The sequence below is a fragment of the Siphateles boraxobius genome, unplaced genomic scaffold, assembly GCF_051911475.1.
Source record: "Siphateles boraxobius isolate OS27281-9 unplaced genomic scaffold, OSU_SipBor_1 5, whole genome shotgun sequence".
NCBI lineage: Eukaryota > Metazoa > Chordata > Actinopteri > Cypriniformes > Leuciscidae > Siphateles > Siphateles boraxobius.
The window spans coordinates 3,030,684-3,050,445 of record NW_027509141.1 but is presented as its reverse complement, the minus strand read 5'-3'; the positions used below and the strand labels follow the sequence as shown (position 1 = coordinate 3,050,445).

The following is a 19,762-nucleotide window of genomic DNA, read 5'->3' as shown; positions in this document are numbered from 1 at the left end:
TTGTACACTTTCGAGTCTTTTTTTTTTTAGTCATTTTTCTCTATATCCGCAGGCTCTTGGTCCTTTTAAATTGCAAAAAATTGGGTACAATTGCAATTGTGTTGGCATTTATAGATTTTGAATAGATTAAAGTCACATGTTAAAGTGTCAAAATAACAATAACAAATATTTCAAAGGTGCATATTTGTACTACCAGTGTAATCAATCTTTGGGATTGACTGTTTGCACTTGTCTTGGTAAACTGAATTAGTCTCCTTGTAGCCCATTTTCAACCCATGTACTCAATTTCCCATTAGTGAACCAACTAGGTCCCATATGGGGAGCCCACCTGGGTTTGCCCAAGTTGGACCTACTTAGTTGACCCAAGTGGGCCCCAGATAAGATGCCCATTTTGAGCCCATGCCCACTCTGTACCCATGTAGCTCATGTGTAACCATTGTTGGGGAGTAACGGAATACATGTACCGGCGTTACGTATTCAGAATACAAATTATGTAACTGTATTCCGTTACAGTTACAATTTAAATAGTTGGTATTTAGAATACAGTTACATTGTTAAGATCAATGGATTACATGACGATACTTTTCTGTTTCATGAGTTTATTCACTCTCTAAATAAATGAAGGCAACTCCATGCATTTCCCAGAAGCCCCAATATGAAAACTAAAAAATGCACGGTTTGCGTGATCAGTCACAATGGAGTCGGAAGAGGAGCAGCAGGAGCTAGAGGTAGAGATGAAGCCGGGACAACAGAGCCAGGGCAAGAATGCGTTTCTATCTTGGAAATTCAAACAGCATTTCACATTAAAGAAAGAGAAAGGAGAACAAATGTAACTGTTTATAAGTTATTAGTTTTTAATAGTTATTAAATATAAGTTCCCTTTCAAGGGAACTTCGAGCTGCGTCAAACGCTGCGGGAACGCCCCTGCGTTGTGCGTCATGAAGCACGTATGGAATCAGCCCAATGGAGAGATGAAACGTCATAGGCGGGTGACGTCATCGACCAGGAAACTATAAAGCACCCCAAAAACACAAGCGCATTAGCTTCTGTGCTTTCAGTCGCGCTACATGTGAATCTGTCCCTGTGTGATATTGTCTGTCTTACATACCCTGCACCACACAAACAATTTATCCCTATATATATATATATTGAGAGATTATGGCGGACGAACAGCAGTTTAGAAAGTGTGTTCCTCCCTGCTCGCGTTATTTAACGAGCGGGGATACACATGATCTTTGTGTTGTTTGTTTGGGAGTTCAGCATGCCCAGTTTGCTCTCGAGGGAGCAGACTGTGAGCATTGCGAGCGTTTGCCGTTAAGGACGCTCCGCTCCCGCCGGTCGCTCTTTGAGGAGAGCGGTTCGGTGCGCGCTCCCCGCGGTTCGGGTCCCGCTTCTGCCGAGGCAGAGCGGCGGCGCTTATCGTGGGGATCGCAGATGGATCTCACAGCGGGGTTTGAGACGGGCTCTGCCTTATCTCTCCCTTCACCTGTGAGATCCAGTGCCTCAGTCCCGGGTTCGGAAGCACGCGCTGCGGTTTCTTCCGCTCGGGCTGAGGCACCAATGCTATCCAGTTCTGAGGAACTTGATGTTGTTAGTGTTGAGGGAGATGTGGAGGATTCGCCACCCCACACTCCTGAGAGTGATGAGCTTATGGAGGTGTTAACAAGAGCTGTTGAAAAACTTAATATTGAATGGCCAGTGACTAGACAGGAGTCTGTTTCTAAATCAAAGTTGGATGAGAGATTTTTGCCGTCACGTGTGCAGCCTCCACGCCGGTGCCTGCCGTTTTTCCATGATCTCCACACCGAGGTGTCGAAATCATGGAGAAAACCGGTGTCATATAGAGTGTTTAGTCCCCAGACTTCAACATACGCTAATATTATGGGAGCCAAGGCTCATGGTTATGGTGCGTTGCCTCGTGTGGAAGAGACGCTTGCGAGCCATCTCTCCCCCGAAGCAGCATCATCTTTTAAGGCACCGGCATTACCCACCAAGCCTTTAAGAAACACTTCGGCTTTGGTGGGTAAAGCATATTCGGCAGCAGGTCAGGCTGCGTCATGTCTGCATACTATGTCAATCTTGCAGGCATACCAGGCTGATCTGCTAAGGGACATGAGTGAGAGTGAGGAGGTCAGTACTGACGTAGTTCGCGAACTGCGTCAGGCTGCTGATTTATCCCTGCGTGCCACCAGAGAATCGGCCAAATTAATGGGTCGTTCTATGGCAGCTCTGGTGGCCGCAGAAAGACATTTGTGGTTAAATCAGACTAATATTAAAGAGAGAGAAAAAGCTTTTCTTTTAGATGCTCCTCTTTCTCCCATGGGGTTGTTTGGTGATGCTGTGAATTCAGTTATCGATAAATTCCAAGAAGAAAAGAAACAAACTGCAGCTTTTAAAAAGTTTCTTCCCCTTAAAGTTCATGTCCCTGGGGCTGCTGGGCGGGAGCAGCCCCGGCCGTCTTCGAGCTCATCACATAGAGCGCAGCAGAGGCAGAGTGTCGCGTCTCGTGCTCCCCCTGCTGGACAGTGGGCTCAGCCGCGACACTCTCAGCCGAAGCCTTCTCCCAGTAGAACTGATCTGAGGACAGTTATATTGGCTAAGAAGGCTTCGGCTAAGAAGAAGTCCTGACGCCAAGCCGTTCAGGATGCTGAGGGTGGTCCCCACCGAGGCGGAAAGGTGTTCACCTCTTTTTACGGTGCCCATTCCTCCTCGGTGCCCTCAGGGGCTCGTTCTGCCAACCCCGCCTTTATGCCGGGGCACAGACGATCCCAGCGAGCGCTTTCCCGAGGGACGCTCGCTCCCTCTGAGGAGGGTCTCAGAGCGGTCAGACCAGTTGTTCCCTGCCGGTGCGCCGTTACAGGGCGCTGCGTCTGCTGCTCAAGTTACACCAGAGGCCAGTCTCGAGAGGCTGGTACCCTTAGTAGAATTTCTGGCAGAGTGGAAAAGCCTTCCAAAAATATCTCATTGGGTCCTGCAGACAGTAGAAAAGGGTTATGCTATCCAGTTCAGGTGTCGTCCACCAAAATTCAGAGGGGTTCTGCACACAGTGGTGGGCCCCGAGCAGGCTCTGGTATTGGAACAAGAGGTGAAAACGCTCCTTCAAAAAGAGGCTATAGAACGGGTTCCTCCTCCCAGTTTGGAGTCAGGTTATTACAGCCGATATTTCATCGTTCCAAAGAAGGATGGGGGGTTGCGTCCAATTTTAGACCTGCGCATATTGAATCGCTCGGTAGGGAAGCTAAAATTCAAGATGCTCACTATCAAGCAGATCGTGTCTCAAATCAGGTCCGAGGACTGGTTTGTCACGATAGATCTGAAGGACGCATACTTCCATGTGTCCATCCTTCCACAACACAGGAAGTTCCTGAGGTTCGCCTTCGGGGGCGAGGCGTACCAGTACAGGGTTCTTCCGTTTGGCCTAGCTTTATCTCCCCGCACTTTCACGAAATGCATGGATGCAGCACTAGTGCCTCTGAGGCTTCAGGGCATTCGTATTCTCAATTACATCGACGATTGGTTGATTTTAGCTCAGACCGAGCAGATGGCGGTTCGGCATCGAGATGTCGTCCTCGCTCATATCAGAAAGTTGGGGTTGAGGCTGAACGCAAAGAAAAGTGTATTATCTCCTTCCCAGAAGACCACTTTTCTGGGTGTCGTTTGGGATTCGGTATCGATGCGGGCGCGACTCTCTCCGACCCGCATCGCTTCGATTCTCTCAGCTGTGAAACAAGTGAAGCTAGGCCAGCTACTCACTGTCAAGCAGTTTCAGAGACTGTTGGGTCTGATGGCAGCAGCGTCCAACGTTATACCTTGCGGCCTGTTGTACATGAGACCGCTACAGTGGTGGCTCAGGACCAAGGGATTCTCCCCGAGGGGAAATCCGCTCCGCACGTTCAAAGTCACGCGGCGCTGCCTTCGTGCTCTGGTCATGTGGAGAGAAACTTGGTTCCTATCCAAAGGTCCTGTGCTGGGGGCTCTTTGTCGTCGCATAACGCTAACGACGGATGCTTCCCTCACAGGGTGGGGGGCGGTCATGAGTGGTCGCCCAGCCCAAGGTCTGTGGCAGGATCATCATCTTTCGTGGCACATAAATTGTCTAGAGATGTTGGCTGTGTTTCAGGCTCTGAAACACTTCCTAACAGACCTGAGAGGCCATCATGTGTTAGTTCAATCAGACAACACGTCGGTGGTCTCTTATATAAATCATCAGGGGGGCCTGCGGTCTCGCCGGCTTTACAAGTTGGCCCGTCAGATCCTCCTGTGGTCCCAAGGGAAGCTACTATCTCTGAGAGCAATGTATCTCCCTGGGTATTTGAATGTGGTAGCAGACTCCCTGTCGAGGCAGGGGCCGAGGCCAGGGGAATGGAGACTCCACCCCGAGGTGGTGGAGCTCCTTTGGTTGAGTTTCGGTCGCGCCGAGGTGGACCTATTCGCTTCCAAGGAGACCACTCATTGTCATCGGTGGTTCTCCATCACTCTTCCAGCCCCCCTGGGGTTGGATGCTATGGTGCAGCCGTGGCCGAGGTCACGTCTGTACGCCTTTCCCCCGATTGCTCTGTTACCAGGAGTTCTGGAGAGGGTCCGCCGGGACGGGGTCAGTCTACTACTAGTAGCCCCGTTCTGGCCGGCCCGAGTATGGTTTGCGGACCTGATTTCTCTCCTGGACGGTTCTCCTTTGGAGCTCCCGGTCAGGAGGGATCTACTCTCCCAGGCGGGGGGCACGATACTTCACCCCCGCCCAGAATTGTGGAAACTGTGGGCTTGGCCTCTGAGGGGGCCCAGCTCATAGACTCCGGTCTCTCAACCGAGGTTGTTGAGACCATTCTTAACTCCAGAGCTCCATCCACGAGGAAGCTTTATGCCTTGAAGTGGAAACTTTTCACTTCTTGGTGTGGAGAACACCTGCAGGACCCAGTTAACTGCCCAGTGGGTGCAGTGCTGGAATTCCTGCAGGAGCGCTTCTCCACAGGGTTATCCCCCTCCACACTAAAGGTGTATGTGGCGGCACTAGCTGCTTACCACGTCCCTTTCAGTGGAGTTTCTCTTGGGAGACACCCGCTTATAACTCGTTTCCTCCGTGGCACTTTGAGGCTGAGGCCAGCAGTTCGTACGAGGGTGCCGACTTGGGATCTGGCCATTGTATTAGAAGGTCTTTCCCTAGCTCCTTTTGAACCTATCGAAGAAGTTCCCGAGAAGTTTCTCACTTTTAAGACTATCTTTTTGCTTGCTATCTCTTCACTAAAAAGAATCGGAGATTTGCAGGCTCTGTCGGTTTCACCCTCGTGCCTGGAATTTGCACCTGGCATGGTTAAAGCTTTTCTGCATCCTAGACCAGGTTACGTTCCTAAGGTTCCTACTAATATTGTTAGACCTACGGTTCTGCAGGCTTTCTGTCCTCCTCCATTTATGTCATCGGACCAGGAGAAACTTAATTCACTCTGCCCTGTTAGGGCATTAGACGCTTATGTCCACAGAGCTGCCCTGTGGAGGAAATCAGAACAACTTTTTGTATGTTTCGGGCCACCCAGGAAAGGGTGTCCGGCGTCTAAACAGAGAATGAGCAAGTGGGTGGTTGAGGCTATCTCACTTGCTTATGAGTCGGCTGGCCAGCCTTCACCTTTGGTTGTCCGAGCTCACTCTACCAGGAGTATGGCTGCTTCTAAAGCTCTTTTGTCGGGGGTTTCCCTGAGTGATGTTTGTGATGCGGCTGGATGGTCTTCACCGCATACTTTTATTAAGTTCTATGACCTAGACTTAAGCTCTACCCCTGGGGCACAGGTGCTCTCGTCCTCTGTGCGCTAGTCTCACATGACGGTCATTTGGTCCTATGGCGACGTGGGTATTCGCGTTCCCGCAGCGTTTGACGCAGCTCGAAGTTCCCTTGAAAGGGAACGTCTCGGTTACGTATGTAACCCTAGTTCCCTGATAGGGAACGAGACGCTGCGTCGCTCCGCCATACTCCCGGCACTCCCGTTAGCGCTTCCTTCAAGCCTATCAGAAGCTAATGCGCTTGTGTTTTTGGGGTGCTTTATAGTTTCCTGGTCGATGACGTCACCCGCCTATGACGTTTCATCTCTCCATTGGGCTGATTCCATACGTGCTTCATGACGCACAACGCAGGGGCGTTCCCGCAGCGTTTGACGCAGCGTCTCGTTCCCTATCAGGGAACTAGGGTTACATACGTAACCGAGACGTTTTTTTTTTATTAGCCAGGGGTAGTCGTCTGCTGTAGTTTTACTGGTCACCTTGCTATTTTATAGTTGTATCAGGTAGGCTACTAGCTACAGGGCTGTAACGATATGCGATATGAAACCGAAATCGCGACACTCAGATCCACGAACCTGTGTCGCGTGTGAGAAGGCAGAATCGCGACACTCACCTTCCAACTCCCAGAGTTATCCTTCCTGTCCAGATCCAATGCTAACACATATTTAAATTACTATTAGTATTATTTGAAGTTAACACTAGGCTATAAAATACGTAGACCTACACCACAAAACTAGTTGCGGAATACTTATTTAAAATTTAGCAATTGCGTTGGACGTGACATTTGCAGTCAAAACTTGAAGTATAAATTCTCAGAAAATGCATTTAATACGAATATATCGAAACGTGTGTTTGTATATCCATACTCCCTTAATAAAGGAGTCCAGACATTAGAAAAAATCTGTCTACACATGCATTTTATATTTAATATGAGGGAAATAAACATGCGTGACACAAAAAATATTTAACTTTTAGGCCAAATATTTTTTAGTAGGCTACTTCTGTGAATTAGGCTACTGCGCAAAGCAAAAGTAATACTGACCGGATGAAGAAGGGTTGGCTCTCCACAGAACATAAACTATTCATTTTATTTTATTTTTCTTGTTAGCATTTATGAGGAAAAAACAATGTTACGGACGTGACCACTCTGAAAGCGGCACTAAGAGACTGCTTTAAAACTTTCACTCAGACATCAAACAGATGCACAAAGCCTTTCTTTAAAGTGAATTTCAATTTTTATTAATTGTATGTTAATTTTAATCAATGTTTCATCAACCAATTGCCTGGAATAAATAAATAAGTTGTAAATATAGCAGACAATAGATATCACGGCACGGAGGCGCCGGTGCGTGAACTGGAGCTAGTCTCATCGATGAACCGAAACTTAGCGTATAAGGTAGGCTATAGCCTACTTGCCTCACAGACATGTCTACTTTTAAACAGAACAATTCAAAACGAAAGAAAACAGACTGCTCTCTGTTTATGTAATCCGTATGAAATGTGCATTTCTCTCCGGCGCGTTCACTAGGCTGCTGAGAAGATCGCGAGTCAGCATCGTCAACTTCATCTTTGCAGCCGACACTAACATATTCAGTCATTAGGCTACTTTTGCCGGTTCTTTGTGACAGCTTTTAGGTGCTTTATTGGCAGCGCCACCTTTACATGTTACATGAATGCGTCACCACCTCATCACCGCACCGGTGACAGCAACATACATAGTCTTTGTTCTTCTATAGCAAATTATAATATATTGCACTTTCAGGGAGACATGGGTCTAACACATTCAGCCAGTTGGAACAGAAAAACACACCAGAATAGGCCTGTTTAGCAAGCAGGATTTGATGGCCGCATTCCTACACTTATAAAATGCAATTCAATGTGGAAGTAATCCAAGTATTCAGAATACGTTACTCAGATTGAGTAACGTAACGGAATACGTTACAAATTACATTTTTGGGCATGTATTCTGTATTCTGTAACGAAATACGTTTTGAAAGTATCCTTCCCAACACTGTGTGTTACCCATGTGGGCCCCACATACACGTGTGTGCTGGGAGGTGTAAACACAGCCCTAGTGTCAATCATCATCACCACATCTTCTCCTTCCATCAGGTAACAGAGGATACAACAGTAACCATGATGATATTGATATGCATTTTATTTAAAAAGTCTGCCATACTGTTATAAAGATCTCCTCGGATTTACATGACAGGCAATCAGAATTTCATCTTGGTTTTCGTTCATATAAATATCAGCATCTGCACCAAATTACATATTTTTGCTCAGTTTGGGCCTCTGAATAAAACTGAAGTGTTTTTTCCCCCTCCATATTATCACTATAACATACTACTGTATATGATCCATTAAAGCCAAATATGATTATTCACAAAAATGCACTTTTAAGGTCATTAAAAAAAAAATAAAAAAAAATAATAATAATAATAATAATAATAATAATAAATTTTTTTTTTTAAGAGTTCAATAAGCTGTTCCATTAAAAAAAAAGATTTTCCTGAAAATGATCTCACATGTCCAGCTTTGCCTGTGCTGTATGGATTCACTCTACAGTGATCACTACTACTTTTCATGGGCGTTAATAGTACAATAAATGCATCATTGACATGCATGGTGCAGTGCTGCTTCAGCACATATAGTGGCTGTCTAAACTGGATTTCATGTGGTTTATGAATAAGATGCTGGTTTGTGAAATAACTGGCCTTTAAAAAAAAAAATCTGCCTGACTCTATGGGAATTTAACATAGGGGTGTCCTGACTTACGCACCCTGTATTTTAAGGAAGAACATTTATTTATTTATGATACATTATTCATACACAGAGAAAATTGGTGTCCTTAAAGGTTGGATTTTTCCTCATTTTTCTAATTAAGGCATTAAGATCAATATCCAAAAGATTATTTTTTTATTCCTCTTTTTAGTCAACTTTAGCATGGGTGTCCTAACTTATTCACATCACTGTAGGAAGCCATTGTACTACAAAACATACCCTAAGTTTACAAGTCAAAGAGATCAAAGAGCGCATGCAGTTCATGATAAGCCAATGTGAATTCCAAGGTAGCATTTCCTGAATCTTCCTGCAATCCCAGAATGCATTACAACTTATTTAGTGAAAAAATAAATCCATCTGTATAGAAATATATTTTATTCAACACCAAAAAAAAATTGTCTCTGCTTTCTTGGTCATCTTCTATAGTTGGATTCACTAGTTTAGCCAGGAAATGACTGTTAACCTGGAGTGCATATTTTGGGTCTTACAACAACTCTGGCACTTGTTAACCCTCCAGATGGAGATTTAGGCCAGAAATGTACTCTACGCAAGAATGCAGACATGAATGAGTGTTTGTGTTCACATACTTTTGTAGAGTTTGTTTCGGGCCTGTCTTTGGGTTTAAGTGCTAGTTAGTTTGAATGCTGAAGTTATTTCCAGGTTCTTGGCAGTTTTAACATGTTTCTGAGTCACACACTCACAGGTCACGGGTCACAAGGTTGACTGCGACACTATGCCCTCACTAGGAAGCGATAAAGAGATCATTGGCTTCCTGTTGCCAGTTAAAGATAATGCTGTCTGCCGCGTGAGTGAGGAAGAAAAACTAAAGGCAGAATAATAATATAGAGGTGAAAACGTGATTCTCAAATAGTGATCTTGAAAATCTACTTCTCAAGGTAAAAATATTTATTTTAGAAAGAATGAGTAATTTAATAACTTGAAATAGTGTCATGAAAATGGTTTGGTATTTTCATTCCAGATTATTGCACCATTTTCCATTTTAGTTTTTAAAATATTTGTTCAAATGACATTCTTTTCAAAAGAGCTCATAAAACTGGAGCGTTTCTCTAGAAATACTGTCGTGAACCCGTATTCAGATCTCTTTTAGCTGGCGGTCTCTGTAAGGGTCACACAGGAAATGTGTTTGCCGTGATTCATGACCTCAGCATGACATGCAGATGAGGCGAACAGATGTTTTCCACTCTTCTTCTTTTCACAGTGTAGGATAGTGGTGTATTCTCTTTTTATTTCAACAAATGGAAAGATACTATTGTAGAATTCATGGAAATTGTTAACGTTTTAATGCATGAGAAAGTTTACCTCACTAATTAGAAATCACAAATGATGGTATTAATATCTGTAATATTAGATTGCAATATTAATATGAGGTCTGTAAATACGTTGAATTTTAATCATTTCAATTTTTTTTTAAATAGGTTTGGGCTATTAAAACAGGACACTTTCTCACATTGAACATCAGCTATGGAGCTCCACAAAATGTAACGAGACCTGACTTGAGAAAGTTAAACTATTTAAACATTGTCTCACTTAAACACACGTGTGCTCATATATGTGGCTTGAAACGGCTAGGACAGATTGAGTTCAGCCCGTGAGATACAGTATGCAGACACTCCCCATTGAACAACATCTGTCTGAACTGCAGTCTTCCAGAAGCCATGATCCATAAGTCCATATGTATCTATGTTTATGTGTGTGTTTTTTGAGTGGTTTGTGTAGGTTGCTGGGGTTTGCTGCAGCATATTTATATTCTGTTTTGTGGAACATTTTCCAGACGTTGTGGTTGACATGAGGCGACCCAACCCCCATCCGTCTGCGGCTCTGGAGCTTTATCAGGAAAACTTAGAAAACTGACATGTATAGGTGGAGATGTGATGCTTACACCACCTCTGTTTGCGATCTTTACAATATCACTATGTTATCTCTTAAAGAAATGTGTGTGTCTCTTAGTATCTTGGAAAATGTGGACCAGAATGTCATTTACACATTCATCAGGAGTGTTATTGACTTGCGGCATTCCAGTAAAGTCATCTCTTGCCCGGTAATTTGGAGTGTCTCAGCATAAATAGCGGAAAGACAGGATGTGCGATGAAGTAATGTGGGTTAAACCAGAAGGGAGCGGTTTTCTGACATACGGTCTGCGTGGTACAGAAGTTTCCGGAAAGCCTCTTAAACGATCATGTGCTTGAATCGGCTCACGCTTAACCGCGTCTGCCACACATTTCTGGCTCCGCCAACATTCAGGGCATTGTTTTGGTTTTAATCTCTTTTTTTTAACCCCTGTTTCTCTGACAATCTGTGCTTTGCTTGACCTATCTGTGCTTATTGATTGACTTAACTGTTTCTTTATTGATTTTTATCTCTCGTTATTTTAATGTGAACCATTTGAATGGTGTCAGCAAATCTTGCACCTTTTTTTGGTCCAAGTCAATGAGCTCTGAGGACTCACATTTAGAGTTTCACATCAGACTTCTGTTCATCATGTTGGTGTGCTGTGTGAATCAAGTTATTTTATTGGAATTGGAAGCAATCCAGCCTAACTTGCAGAGGTGAACTGCTCTTAATGCTTTTATTTATGCTAATCATAGAATAATGCATTTTATTCCTTCAGTGAGTAACTAAAGGGGTTTTAGAAGAGAGAAAAAAGGAAGCTAACAACACTTTACATTGTTTGCTTCTTCTCCTCTTAATTTCTATTTCATAATTTGGGTTATTTTTGCCTTTATTTTTGGTAAGACGAATTGGGACAGGATCTCAAACTCCATAGTTTACAGTAATTTAAAAAAAGTGATGGGCCGTTATAAGGCACAGCTTGTATGGAACTTTTAGTTTATTAGAACTACATATACCTTGCAAGGTTTCATAAATAAGAGAAAAAAATATATAATTTATTGATAGCAAATTCATAATTATTCTGTCAAGCAATGTATTATTTACAATGGGTCAGAGGGTGGAATCAAATTAGGACCAAGTAACTTGGTCCATGAAGTGTGTTTGCCCTTCATTATAAATAAGTCTCATTATAAATAAGTCTAACTCCTCATCGTGTCAGCTTGACCCTGCCCCCACCCCTCTACTTAAAGCTTGCATCACATCCTTATCTGAACCCATTGCATTGATTGTAAAAACCTGCCTCAACTCTGGTGTTGTGCCTGCTACCCTCAAGACTGCTGCAGCCATTCTCATAAAAACGGACTGCGACCCCACATCACTATTAAACTACCGCCCTATCTCCAACCTCCCCTTCCTGGCCAAGGTACTGGAAAGAGTGGTGGCCTCACAACTACACACCTTTCTTAATCACCATGACCTGTATGAGCCTTTTCAATCTGGCTTCCATTCATGTCACAGTACAGAGACTGCCCTTCTACGCATAGTTAACGACCTTCTACTGTCTGCTGACTCTGGTTCACTTAACATTCTCATCCTCTTTGACCTTAGTGCTGCTTTCAATACCATCAACCACAATGTTCTAATCGCCCGTCTGTCTGCTATTGATGTTTCTGGTACAGCCCTCAATTGGTTCCAGTCATACCTCTCCAACAGAAAGCAGTTTCTGACGCTTGGTCCTCATCAGTCTTCCAAGTCCCCTGTCATCCGTGGTGTCCCCCAGTGTTCTGTACTTGGGCCCCTCCTCTTTCTCATATACATCCTCCCTATTGGCCCGATTATACGCAGCCATGGTCTTAATTTCCACTGTTATGCAGATGATATCCCACTCTATTTGACCACTCACTCTCCCTCCGACCCACCACCATGCTCCCTCACTGACTGCCTCTCTGACTTAAAATTATGGATGCAAAAAATTGTCTCAAACTCAACACAGATAAAACGGAAATTCTGCTGATTGGCCCTAAAAGCATCCTCTCTAATTCTCCCAGTCTCACTCTCAATATTGATGGTTCATCTGTCCACCCTACCCCTGTTGTTAAAAACCTTGGCATTTTGCTTGACTCCACCCTTAGCTTTGATTCTCATATCAAATCACTCACTAAGACTGCCTTCTTTCACCTCCGCAACATTGCTCGCCTCAAACCCTTCCTCTCTGTTAGTGATGCACACACTCTGGTTAACTGCTTCATTATGTCCCGTCTAGACTACTGCAACTCACTTTTCCTTGGTCTCCCTGTTAAATCACTTCATAGGTTACAATATATTCAAAACTCGGCAGCCAGGCTCCTCACCCATACCAGACGATCAGCACACATCACCCCTATTCTCTACCAACTCCACTGGCTACCAGTTCCGTCCCGGATCAAATACAAAGTACTACTACTCACCTTCAAAGGGCTCCACAACCTCGCTCCCCCCTACATCCGCAACCTCCTGATCCCGTACACTCCATCCCGCTCACTCAGATCCGCTGACCAAAATCTCTTGGCTATCCCCCGCTCCAAACTTTCCACCCTGGGTGGCAGGTCCTTCAGTGCCTTGGCTCCCAAACTCTGGAACAGCCTCCCACAACCTCTTTGTGTCTGTCCTTCACTTCCTCTCTTTAAAGCACATCTCAAGACCTTTTTATTAATGATCATTTCTCCACACCAACCTCATAGCTTCATACAGATAACTTGTCTTTGTTGTATTGTTTTGGTTGTTGCTGTTGTCTATACTTGCCTTCCCACTACGTAAAGCGACCTTGGGTTTGAGAAAGGCGCTATATAAAATAACTTTAATATTATTATTATTATAAAAGCACAAGCCGTCAAACAATAGAATCTGTGTCAAAGATGTCCATGGTTTCAATATGGACAGAAATATTACTTACTTGATAGCTGTAAACAGGGGTTAAATTGTGATTTTATTATGTGGGGGTGCTCTCCCTAGGGGGGGGGTCCGGGGGCATTTAATTGAGTATTACATGATATGTGAAAAACTGCACGGTTAAAGGGTAAGTTCGGCGTTTTACAAGTAAAGCCCTGTTTTAAGATCGTTTCTGATGAAATCGAACGGTTAAGATTAAAATTTGGACACATGCTGCTGTCCCGAGAATTTTAGGTTTTGTGGAAAGCATCTTTTGCAACGATTTTTGCGTGAGCATATCAGTGAACACCCCAGACCACTCGGTGAGTTTCACGTCTTTGTAAACTAAAGTTTAATGCGTTTATATGAATGATTGTTCCAATGCACCTATGGAACCATTGTATAGGTGGGGGGGTGCTAACACAAAAACCTAAAATTCTCGGGACAGCAGCATGTGTCCAAATTTTAATCTTAACCGTTCGATTTCATCAGAAACGATCTTAAAACAGAGCTTTACTTGTAAAACGCTGAACTTACCCTTTAAGAGCATATACTTTGCATTGTTGTAGTATCAACAGGTATTAGGACATTTAGCATTTACATGACTGTTATTCAGTCATCACTTGATTACACATTTTTTACCTTGTTATGATATTATCATTTCTCATCAAGTTATGCACAAGTCACAAAAATAAAATCAATCTATCCTTGTGGAAAGGTTGCTTGGTAGCTAAATGTAGGTCTAGCAAGTCTTATATTTCTGTAATTCACACAGATCAAATACAAATATGCTGAATGATTTATTGCTAGTTTTTTTTTTGAGTAGCCAGCTAGCAGTTCTCTTGGCAGTTTGCTGATAGTCTGGTGTCTGAAGTAAAATGCTCAAAACATCTCCTGAGAAAAATCACATGGTCAACCTAGTCTTGGTTTTTTAATTTTGATTTAGTCTTATTTTCCTTACCTTGTCATTCAAGGCCAGGACACTTTTTGTACATTTCTGGAACTTTTGCACGCTTCCACATCCCGCGCAACTACGGATCTCTCAGGAATATTCATTATATATTGCTGCGTATATTTATCCGTGTCACCTAGATGCACGTGCGCGAGCGGTGCGCGATCATGGTCGACTGACAAAGATATTAAGCAGCTGAACAAGAATATGGCCATGTTCCGATTGTTCTCAGCTCCGCTGAGACAAAATAGACATGCCATTTCAAAAATCTTTAATTTATTGTCAGAAATATGTTTTCAAAAGCATCACTTTCATTAAATTTTATGTGACATAATTTCCAGTGCCAATAGTTTTGAACTCCTGAGCTTATTCTTGAAATGTCAAGGCCGTTTGAGAAACAACTTTAAACAAACTCCACTATTAATAAAATAAGGTTCAAGATGTAAAAACAGGCCTTTGTTTGTTAGGCTCAATGCATTTTCATATGAAGCTGTCTCAGGAAATGAGAGCTAGAGCCATTAGACCATTTGTTTTCATTCAGTGTAGAGGGAAGGTTGTGTCACAAATGGAATTTCTTACCATCCTTCCACTGATACCTACAATTTTAATAGGAATTACAATGAGACTGAAGCCAGGTTCCTCAGCCCACTGCTTCTCTGTTTTTTCTCTGTGGCGTTCCTCTATTCTTGCATTGTTCAAGCGGCAGCTGCTCTAAGACCCATTCGTCTTCCTCAACCGTCATTTGTACACTTGCTCTTTTCTCCAATCTTTAGTGTTTTTGATCTGTGTTTTTAATCACTGGCTTTCAGTCGGGGCAGCTGGAAAAGTTTAGGCAGGACTCGGCTCTTAAATAAACAACACCTTTGGGGATACAGCCCTTGATTCCAGTAAACGTCTGGCTCTTGCACAATGGCCAACTTTCCTTTGTAGAAACAAGAGAGGCCAACACTGTCTCTGTCTCCTCCCCTGAGCCTTCTATCTCTCCATCTGTTTAGATTTTCCTGCATCTCCTGTACAATTTTACCCAACAGTCATGGTTTCTATGCCTTCCTGTGCCACGCTTTCACAGCCACTCAATGTTCAAATGTAATCATCCCATTAAAAGTATGATTTGGTAAAAATGGGGTTAAAGGAGGAGAGGTTCAGATACATTGAGACATTTTGACATTTTAAGGTCAGAATGGGGCGTATTGAAGAGGTGGGGGGCTGCAAAGGAGCAAGAATCCACAGTTAGCCACAGCGATCGCAGCTGTTAAAACAACTTTTTTGGAAATTGTGTAACATGCGCACATGCCTTCAGATAGTTCCCTGACTCATCTGTTTCAAAGAGAAAGAGCGTCATTGTAGAAGTGAAAAAGAGAAACATGGATGTGAGACCACTGTATTATTATTAGCACTATTTCAAAATAGTCACAGAGTCATTTAACCACAAAACTGCATGGTTGGTAAAGGAATAATCAGCGCCAGTCAGGCACCATTGTGTTCACATGTGTTTATTTGCACATAAATGAATGCATGCTCACCATTCTTTAATGTTTACTTTCTTTATAAATGCCCCTCATCTTATAGTCAAGATTTGGTTGAGCGTTGAGTCCGAGTCAAGAATGAATTCACATGATCATGAGGTCATGACAAGACCAAAGACATACAAATATGGATTTTGACTTCGAGTCTTGAGACCTAGACTGTATTTTCATATATCTTGTCTTGGACTCGGGAACGTGTGGGCTCGGACTTGACTCAGACTCGACCATCTTCAGGACTCGAATGAGCTGGTCTCGACTACAACATAGGGTTTTAGCGTATCTTGTGACTGATCATGAGGCAAAATTTTTAAAATGTTCTTGATTGAATGCAATCATGAATGATTTCAGTTTGTTCTACAACTGTTAAAGAGTTTACGTCTTATTTTTGGAATGATTCAAAATAAGTACTGTCAATTTTAATTGAGATTTAAAACTTATATGAACTTAACTGTATAATAAATTAATAGAATGGGGCATGTTAACAAATAAAGCACATAATTTCTGTTTTACCTACATTTCTCTTCATGATCTGTTCTTTACAGATGTAGAGCAGATGGCAATAGACTGGCTTACGGGAAACTTCTATTTTGTTGATGACGTGGATGATCGAATCTTCGTATGTGATAAAGATGGAACCACATGTGTGACACTGTTGGATCAAGAACTCTACAACCCTAAAGGCATCGCTCTGGACCCAGCCATGGGGTATAAAGATTATCAAGCTCACACTTCCTCTGTGTACACAACTAGCTAGCTGAATATTGAGCAGTTACCTTTATTTTATTTGCTAAATGGTGTACTCATATATAATAATTACTATCTCCTTTCTCAATGTTATCTTCAACAGAAAGGTTTTTTTCACTGACTACGGACAGATCCCAAAGGTGGAACGCTGTGATATGGATGGACAGAATCGAACAAAGTTGGTGGACAGTAAAATTGTCTTCCCACATGGCATCACCCTGGACTTGGTCAACAGGTTGGTCTACTGGGCTGATGCTTATCTGGACTACATCGAGGTAGTGGACTATGAAGGCAAAAACAGACACACAATCATTCAAGGACTGTTGGTAAGGAGCAAATAGCAAGATCAGATGTTTTACATGTGGTTGCACAAGAATGTGTTGCTCAATAACTAATTTCTCCATTGTTTTCAATCATTTAAATGACAATGAGTTGGTAAATCTAACATTTAGAAATGATGTCATGGTACTCTGTATCAACTTCGCTCTTTTACTGCCCCTAAAAGCAACATTATTCTGTAGATGAACATGATTTCCATCTTCTCAAAAACACTTACAGTGAACAGAAAAAGATCCCACACACCTTCAGAACATGCCATCCTTCCAGACACCCAAACATCCATCTTTCAATCAATCATTTATCTATTTTATCAATCCAAACTTCTAGCATCAGCCATTCACCTCTTAACCATCTGCCCATCCATCAAAGTCAAGTCAAAAATCAAGTCAAGGTTTATTTATAAAGCACATTTGAAAACAACAGATGTTATAATAAAGTGTTGTACAATAGAGAAAAATTGGAACAAAACCCATTCAAACATCTATCCATCTAATGTCCATCTGTTGCTCCATCCATCCATCCATCATCCATCCATCATCCATCCATCATGGATGGTCGATCTGTTTATTCATCCATCCATCCATTGTAACTTTGATTTATTTATCCATCCATCTATCGTAACTTCGATTTATTTATCCATCGGTCCATCCATCCATCCATCCATCCATCCACCCACCAATCCATCCATCCATTGTAATGTTGATGTTTATATATCCATCATCCATGATTCATTCATCGTAACGTCTATCTGTTTATCTATCCATCCACCAATCCATTCATCCACCCTAATGTCGTTTGTCGTTATCCTTTATTTATTTATATAGCACCTTACAGACTGCCACCATAGTTCCAAAGTGCTGTATATTACAGTAAAAAACAACAGAACAAGAAGACAAAAAATAAAAAAACATCCATGTACTAATGTACTAAAACGCCAGAGAGTACATATAAGATTTTAAGCGGTCCTTAAAAACATTTAGGTTCAAGGAAATTCTGATATCCAATGGCAGATTATTCCACAATCTAGGACCAGCGACAGAGAAAGCACGATCACCTTTCATTTTGAGACACGCACGGGGAATAGTTAGAAGAAACTTGTTTGCTGATCTTAGTCTTACGCCTGAACTGTAGGGCTTGATAAGCTCAGATAAGTATTCTGGCGCCATTCCGTGGAGTGCTTTAAAACATATATCAGAATCTTATACTGCATCCTAAAATGTATTGGTAGCCAACCTAAAAAAGATAAAAAGGGAGTAACATGATCTGTTTTCCCAGCATTCATCAACAACCTTGCAGCAGCATTTTGTACTAGCTGCAAGCAGGCAATGTGTGTTTGACAGGTCCCAACATATAGTGCACTACAATAATCTAGACAAGAGAAAATATAAGCATGGACAACGTTTTCCAGGTCGCTGGCTGAGAGAATTGGTTTCAATTTGGCTATTGCAATTAAGTAGAAGAAGCAATTACGAACCACTGTCTTTATCTGTCGATCAAAAATAATGGATGAATCAAAAATGACTCCCAAGTTCTTTAAATTAGTCCATTGATCCCTCTATCTATCCATCCAATAAAATGTCCATCCATCCATCCATCGTAACGTCCATCTGTTTATCCATCCATCCATTCTATTGTGATGATCCATCCATCTGTTTATCCATCCATCCACGTTACATTTCAGCAGCTGTATTGAACCTAACATTTACCATTTAATACATTGCATTGTGAGAGTGTCTAATAGTGGCTAGCATTATTTACTGTGATAAATGCTTTAGTAGATGGGAGAGACAGTGTTGTTTCATTAGTGCTACTGAGTCATTTTATTAAATCTGATTCTGTAAATATATTAGCCTGATTTCCTCCTCTCTGCTTGAGTTATGGATAACATTTTTCTGCTCAGCCCAAGGCTAATCTGTGTGTATCTTGCTCACTCAAGCCAACAGAGCAAGCACAACTTCCCAAATAATAGAATTAATTGAACAATAATTGAATATTTCTTTTCTCAGATTGAGCATCTTTATGGGCTCACAGTCTTTGAGAACTATCTATATGCCACAAACTCAGACAATGCCAACATGCAGCCTAAGACCAGTGTGATCCGCGTCAATCGATTCAACAGTTCAGATTATCAAGTGGTCACCCGTGTGGACAAGGGAGGAGCTCTACATGTTTACCACCAGAGACGCCAGCCCTCTGGTATTAAACTCTTTCTCATCTATTGCTCAGCTGTATAGATTGAGTCAGTAACATATATAACTTTTAAAAAGGCAACCACTACACCACAGTCAAGCTCCAGCTCACTTGAACTCTCTTGTTACTTTTCTTCAGTGCGGAGTCATGCCTGTGAGCCCGATAAGTTTGGGAAAGCTGGAGGTTGTTCAGACATCTGTTTGTTGGGCAACAGCCACAAGAGTCGGACGTGTCGATGTCGGTCTGGCTTTAGCCTGGGCAACGATGGCAAATCATGCAAGAGTGAGTGACATCACAGCCAATCAGATTCTACTTCATCTATCAATTCACAATTAGATTTACAATAGTTTTGCCTACTTAAAATGAAAACGTTTGATTGGCTCAGCTTCATTGAGCATTTGTTATTTCAAACTCTCGCACTTTTCTTTCACATAGTTCCTTAGTGATGTCTATGCATATCATCTAGACTGGAGGTTTGACCCACACTTTAGCTGAATCATTCAAAAAGATGAAGGTCTTTACCATTTACCCCCAATATTGATTTCAAGGTTTTTGCTTTGAATATGCAATGAACTATTGGTAGAATTGATTTGGGATCTGTGAGTGACCTTTGAACACATGACTTTGAAAAAGACAAGAAGCAGAGATTGGAATTGATCGTAAGAAAAATGTTAGTACCGTCACCATAGACTCACTTTTCACT

General features: G+C 42.4%; 1 protein-coding gene across 4 annotated transcripts in view; it reads left to right on the top strand.

Moving 5' to 3' along the window:
• lrp1aa (low density lipoprotein receptor-related protein 1Aa) overlaps positions 1-19,762 on the top strand; it is a 264,759-nt gene that overhangs the window by 81,559 nt on the left and 163,438 nt on the right. For all 4 annotated transcript variants that reach the window (XM_077204508.1, XM_077204507.1, XM_077204510.1 and 1 more), the window contains exons 7-10: positions 16,329-16,491; positions 16,634-16,856; positions 18,876-19,065; positions 19,198-19,341. In XM_077204508.1, the coding sequence (XP_077060623.1) occupies positions 16,329-16,491; positions 16,634-16,856; positions 18,876-19,065; positions 19,198-19,341 (720 nt within the window). The remainder of the gene's footprint in view (positions 1-16,328; positions 16,492-16,633; positions 16,857-18,875; positions 19,066-19,197; positions 19,342-19,762) is intronic.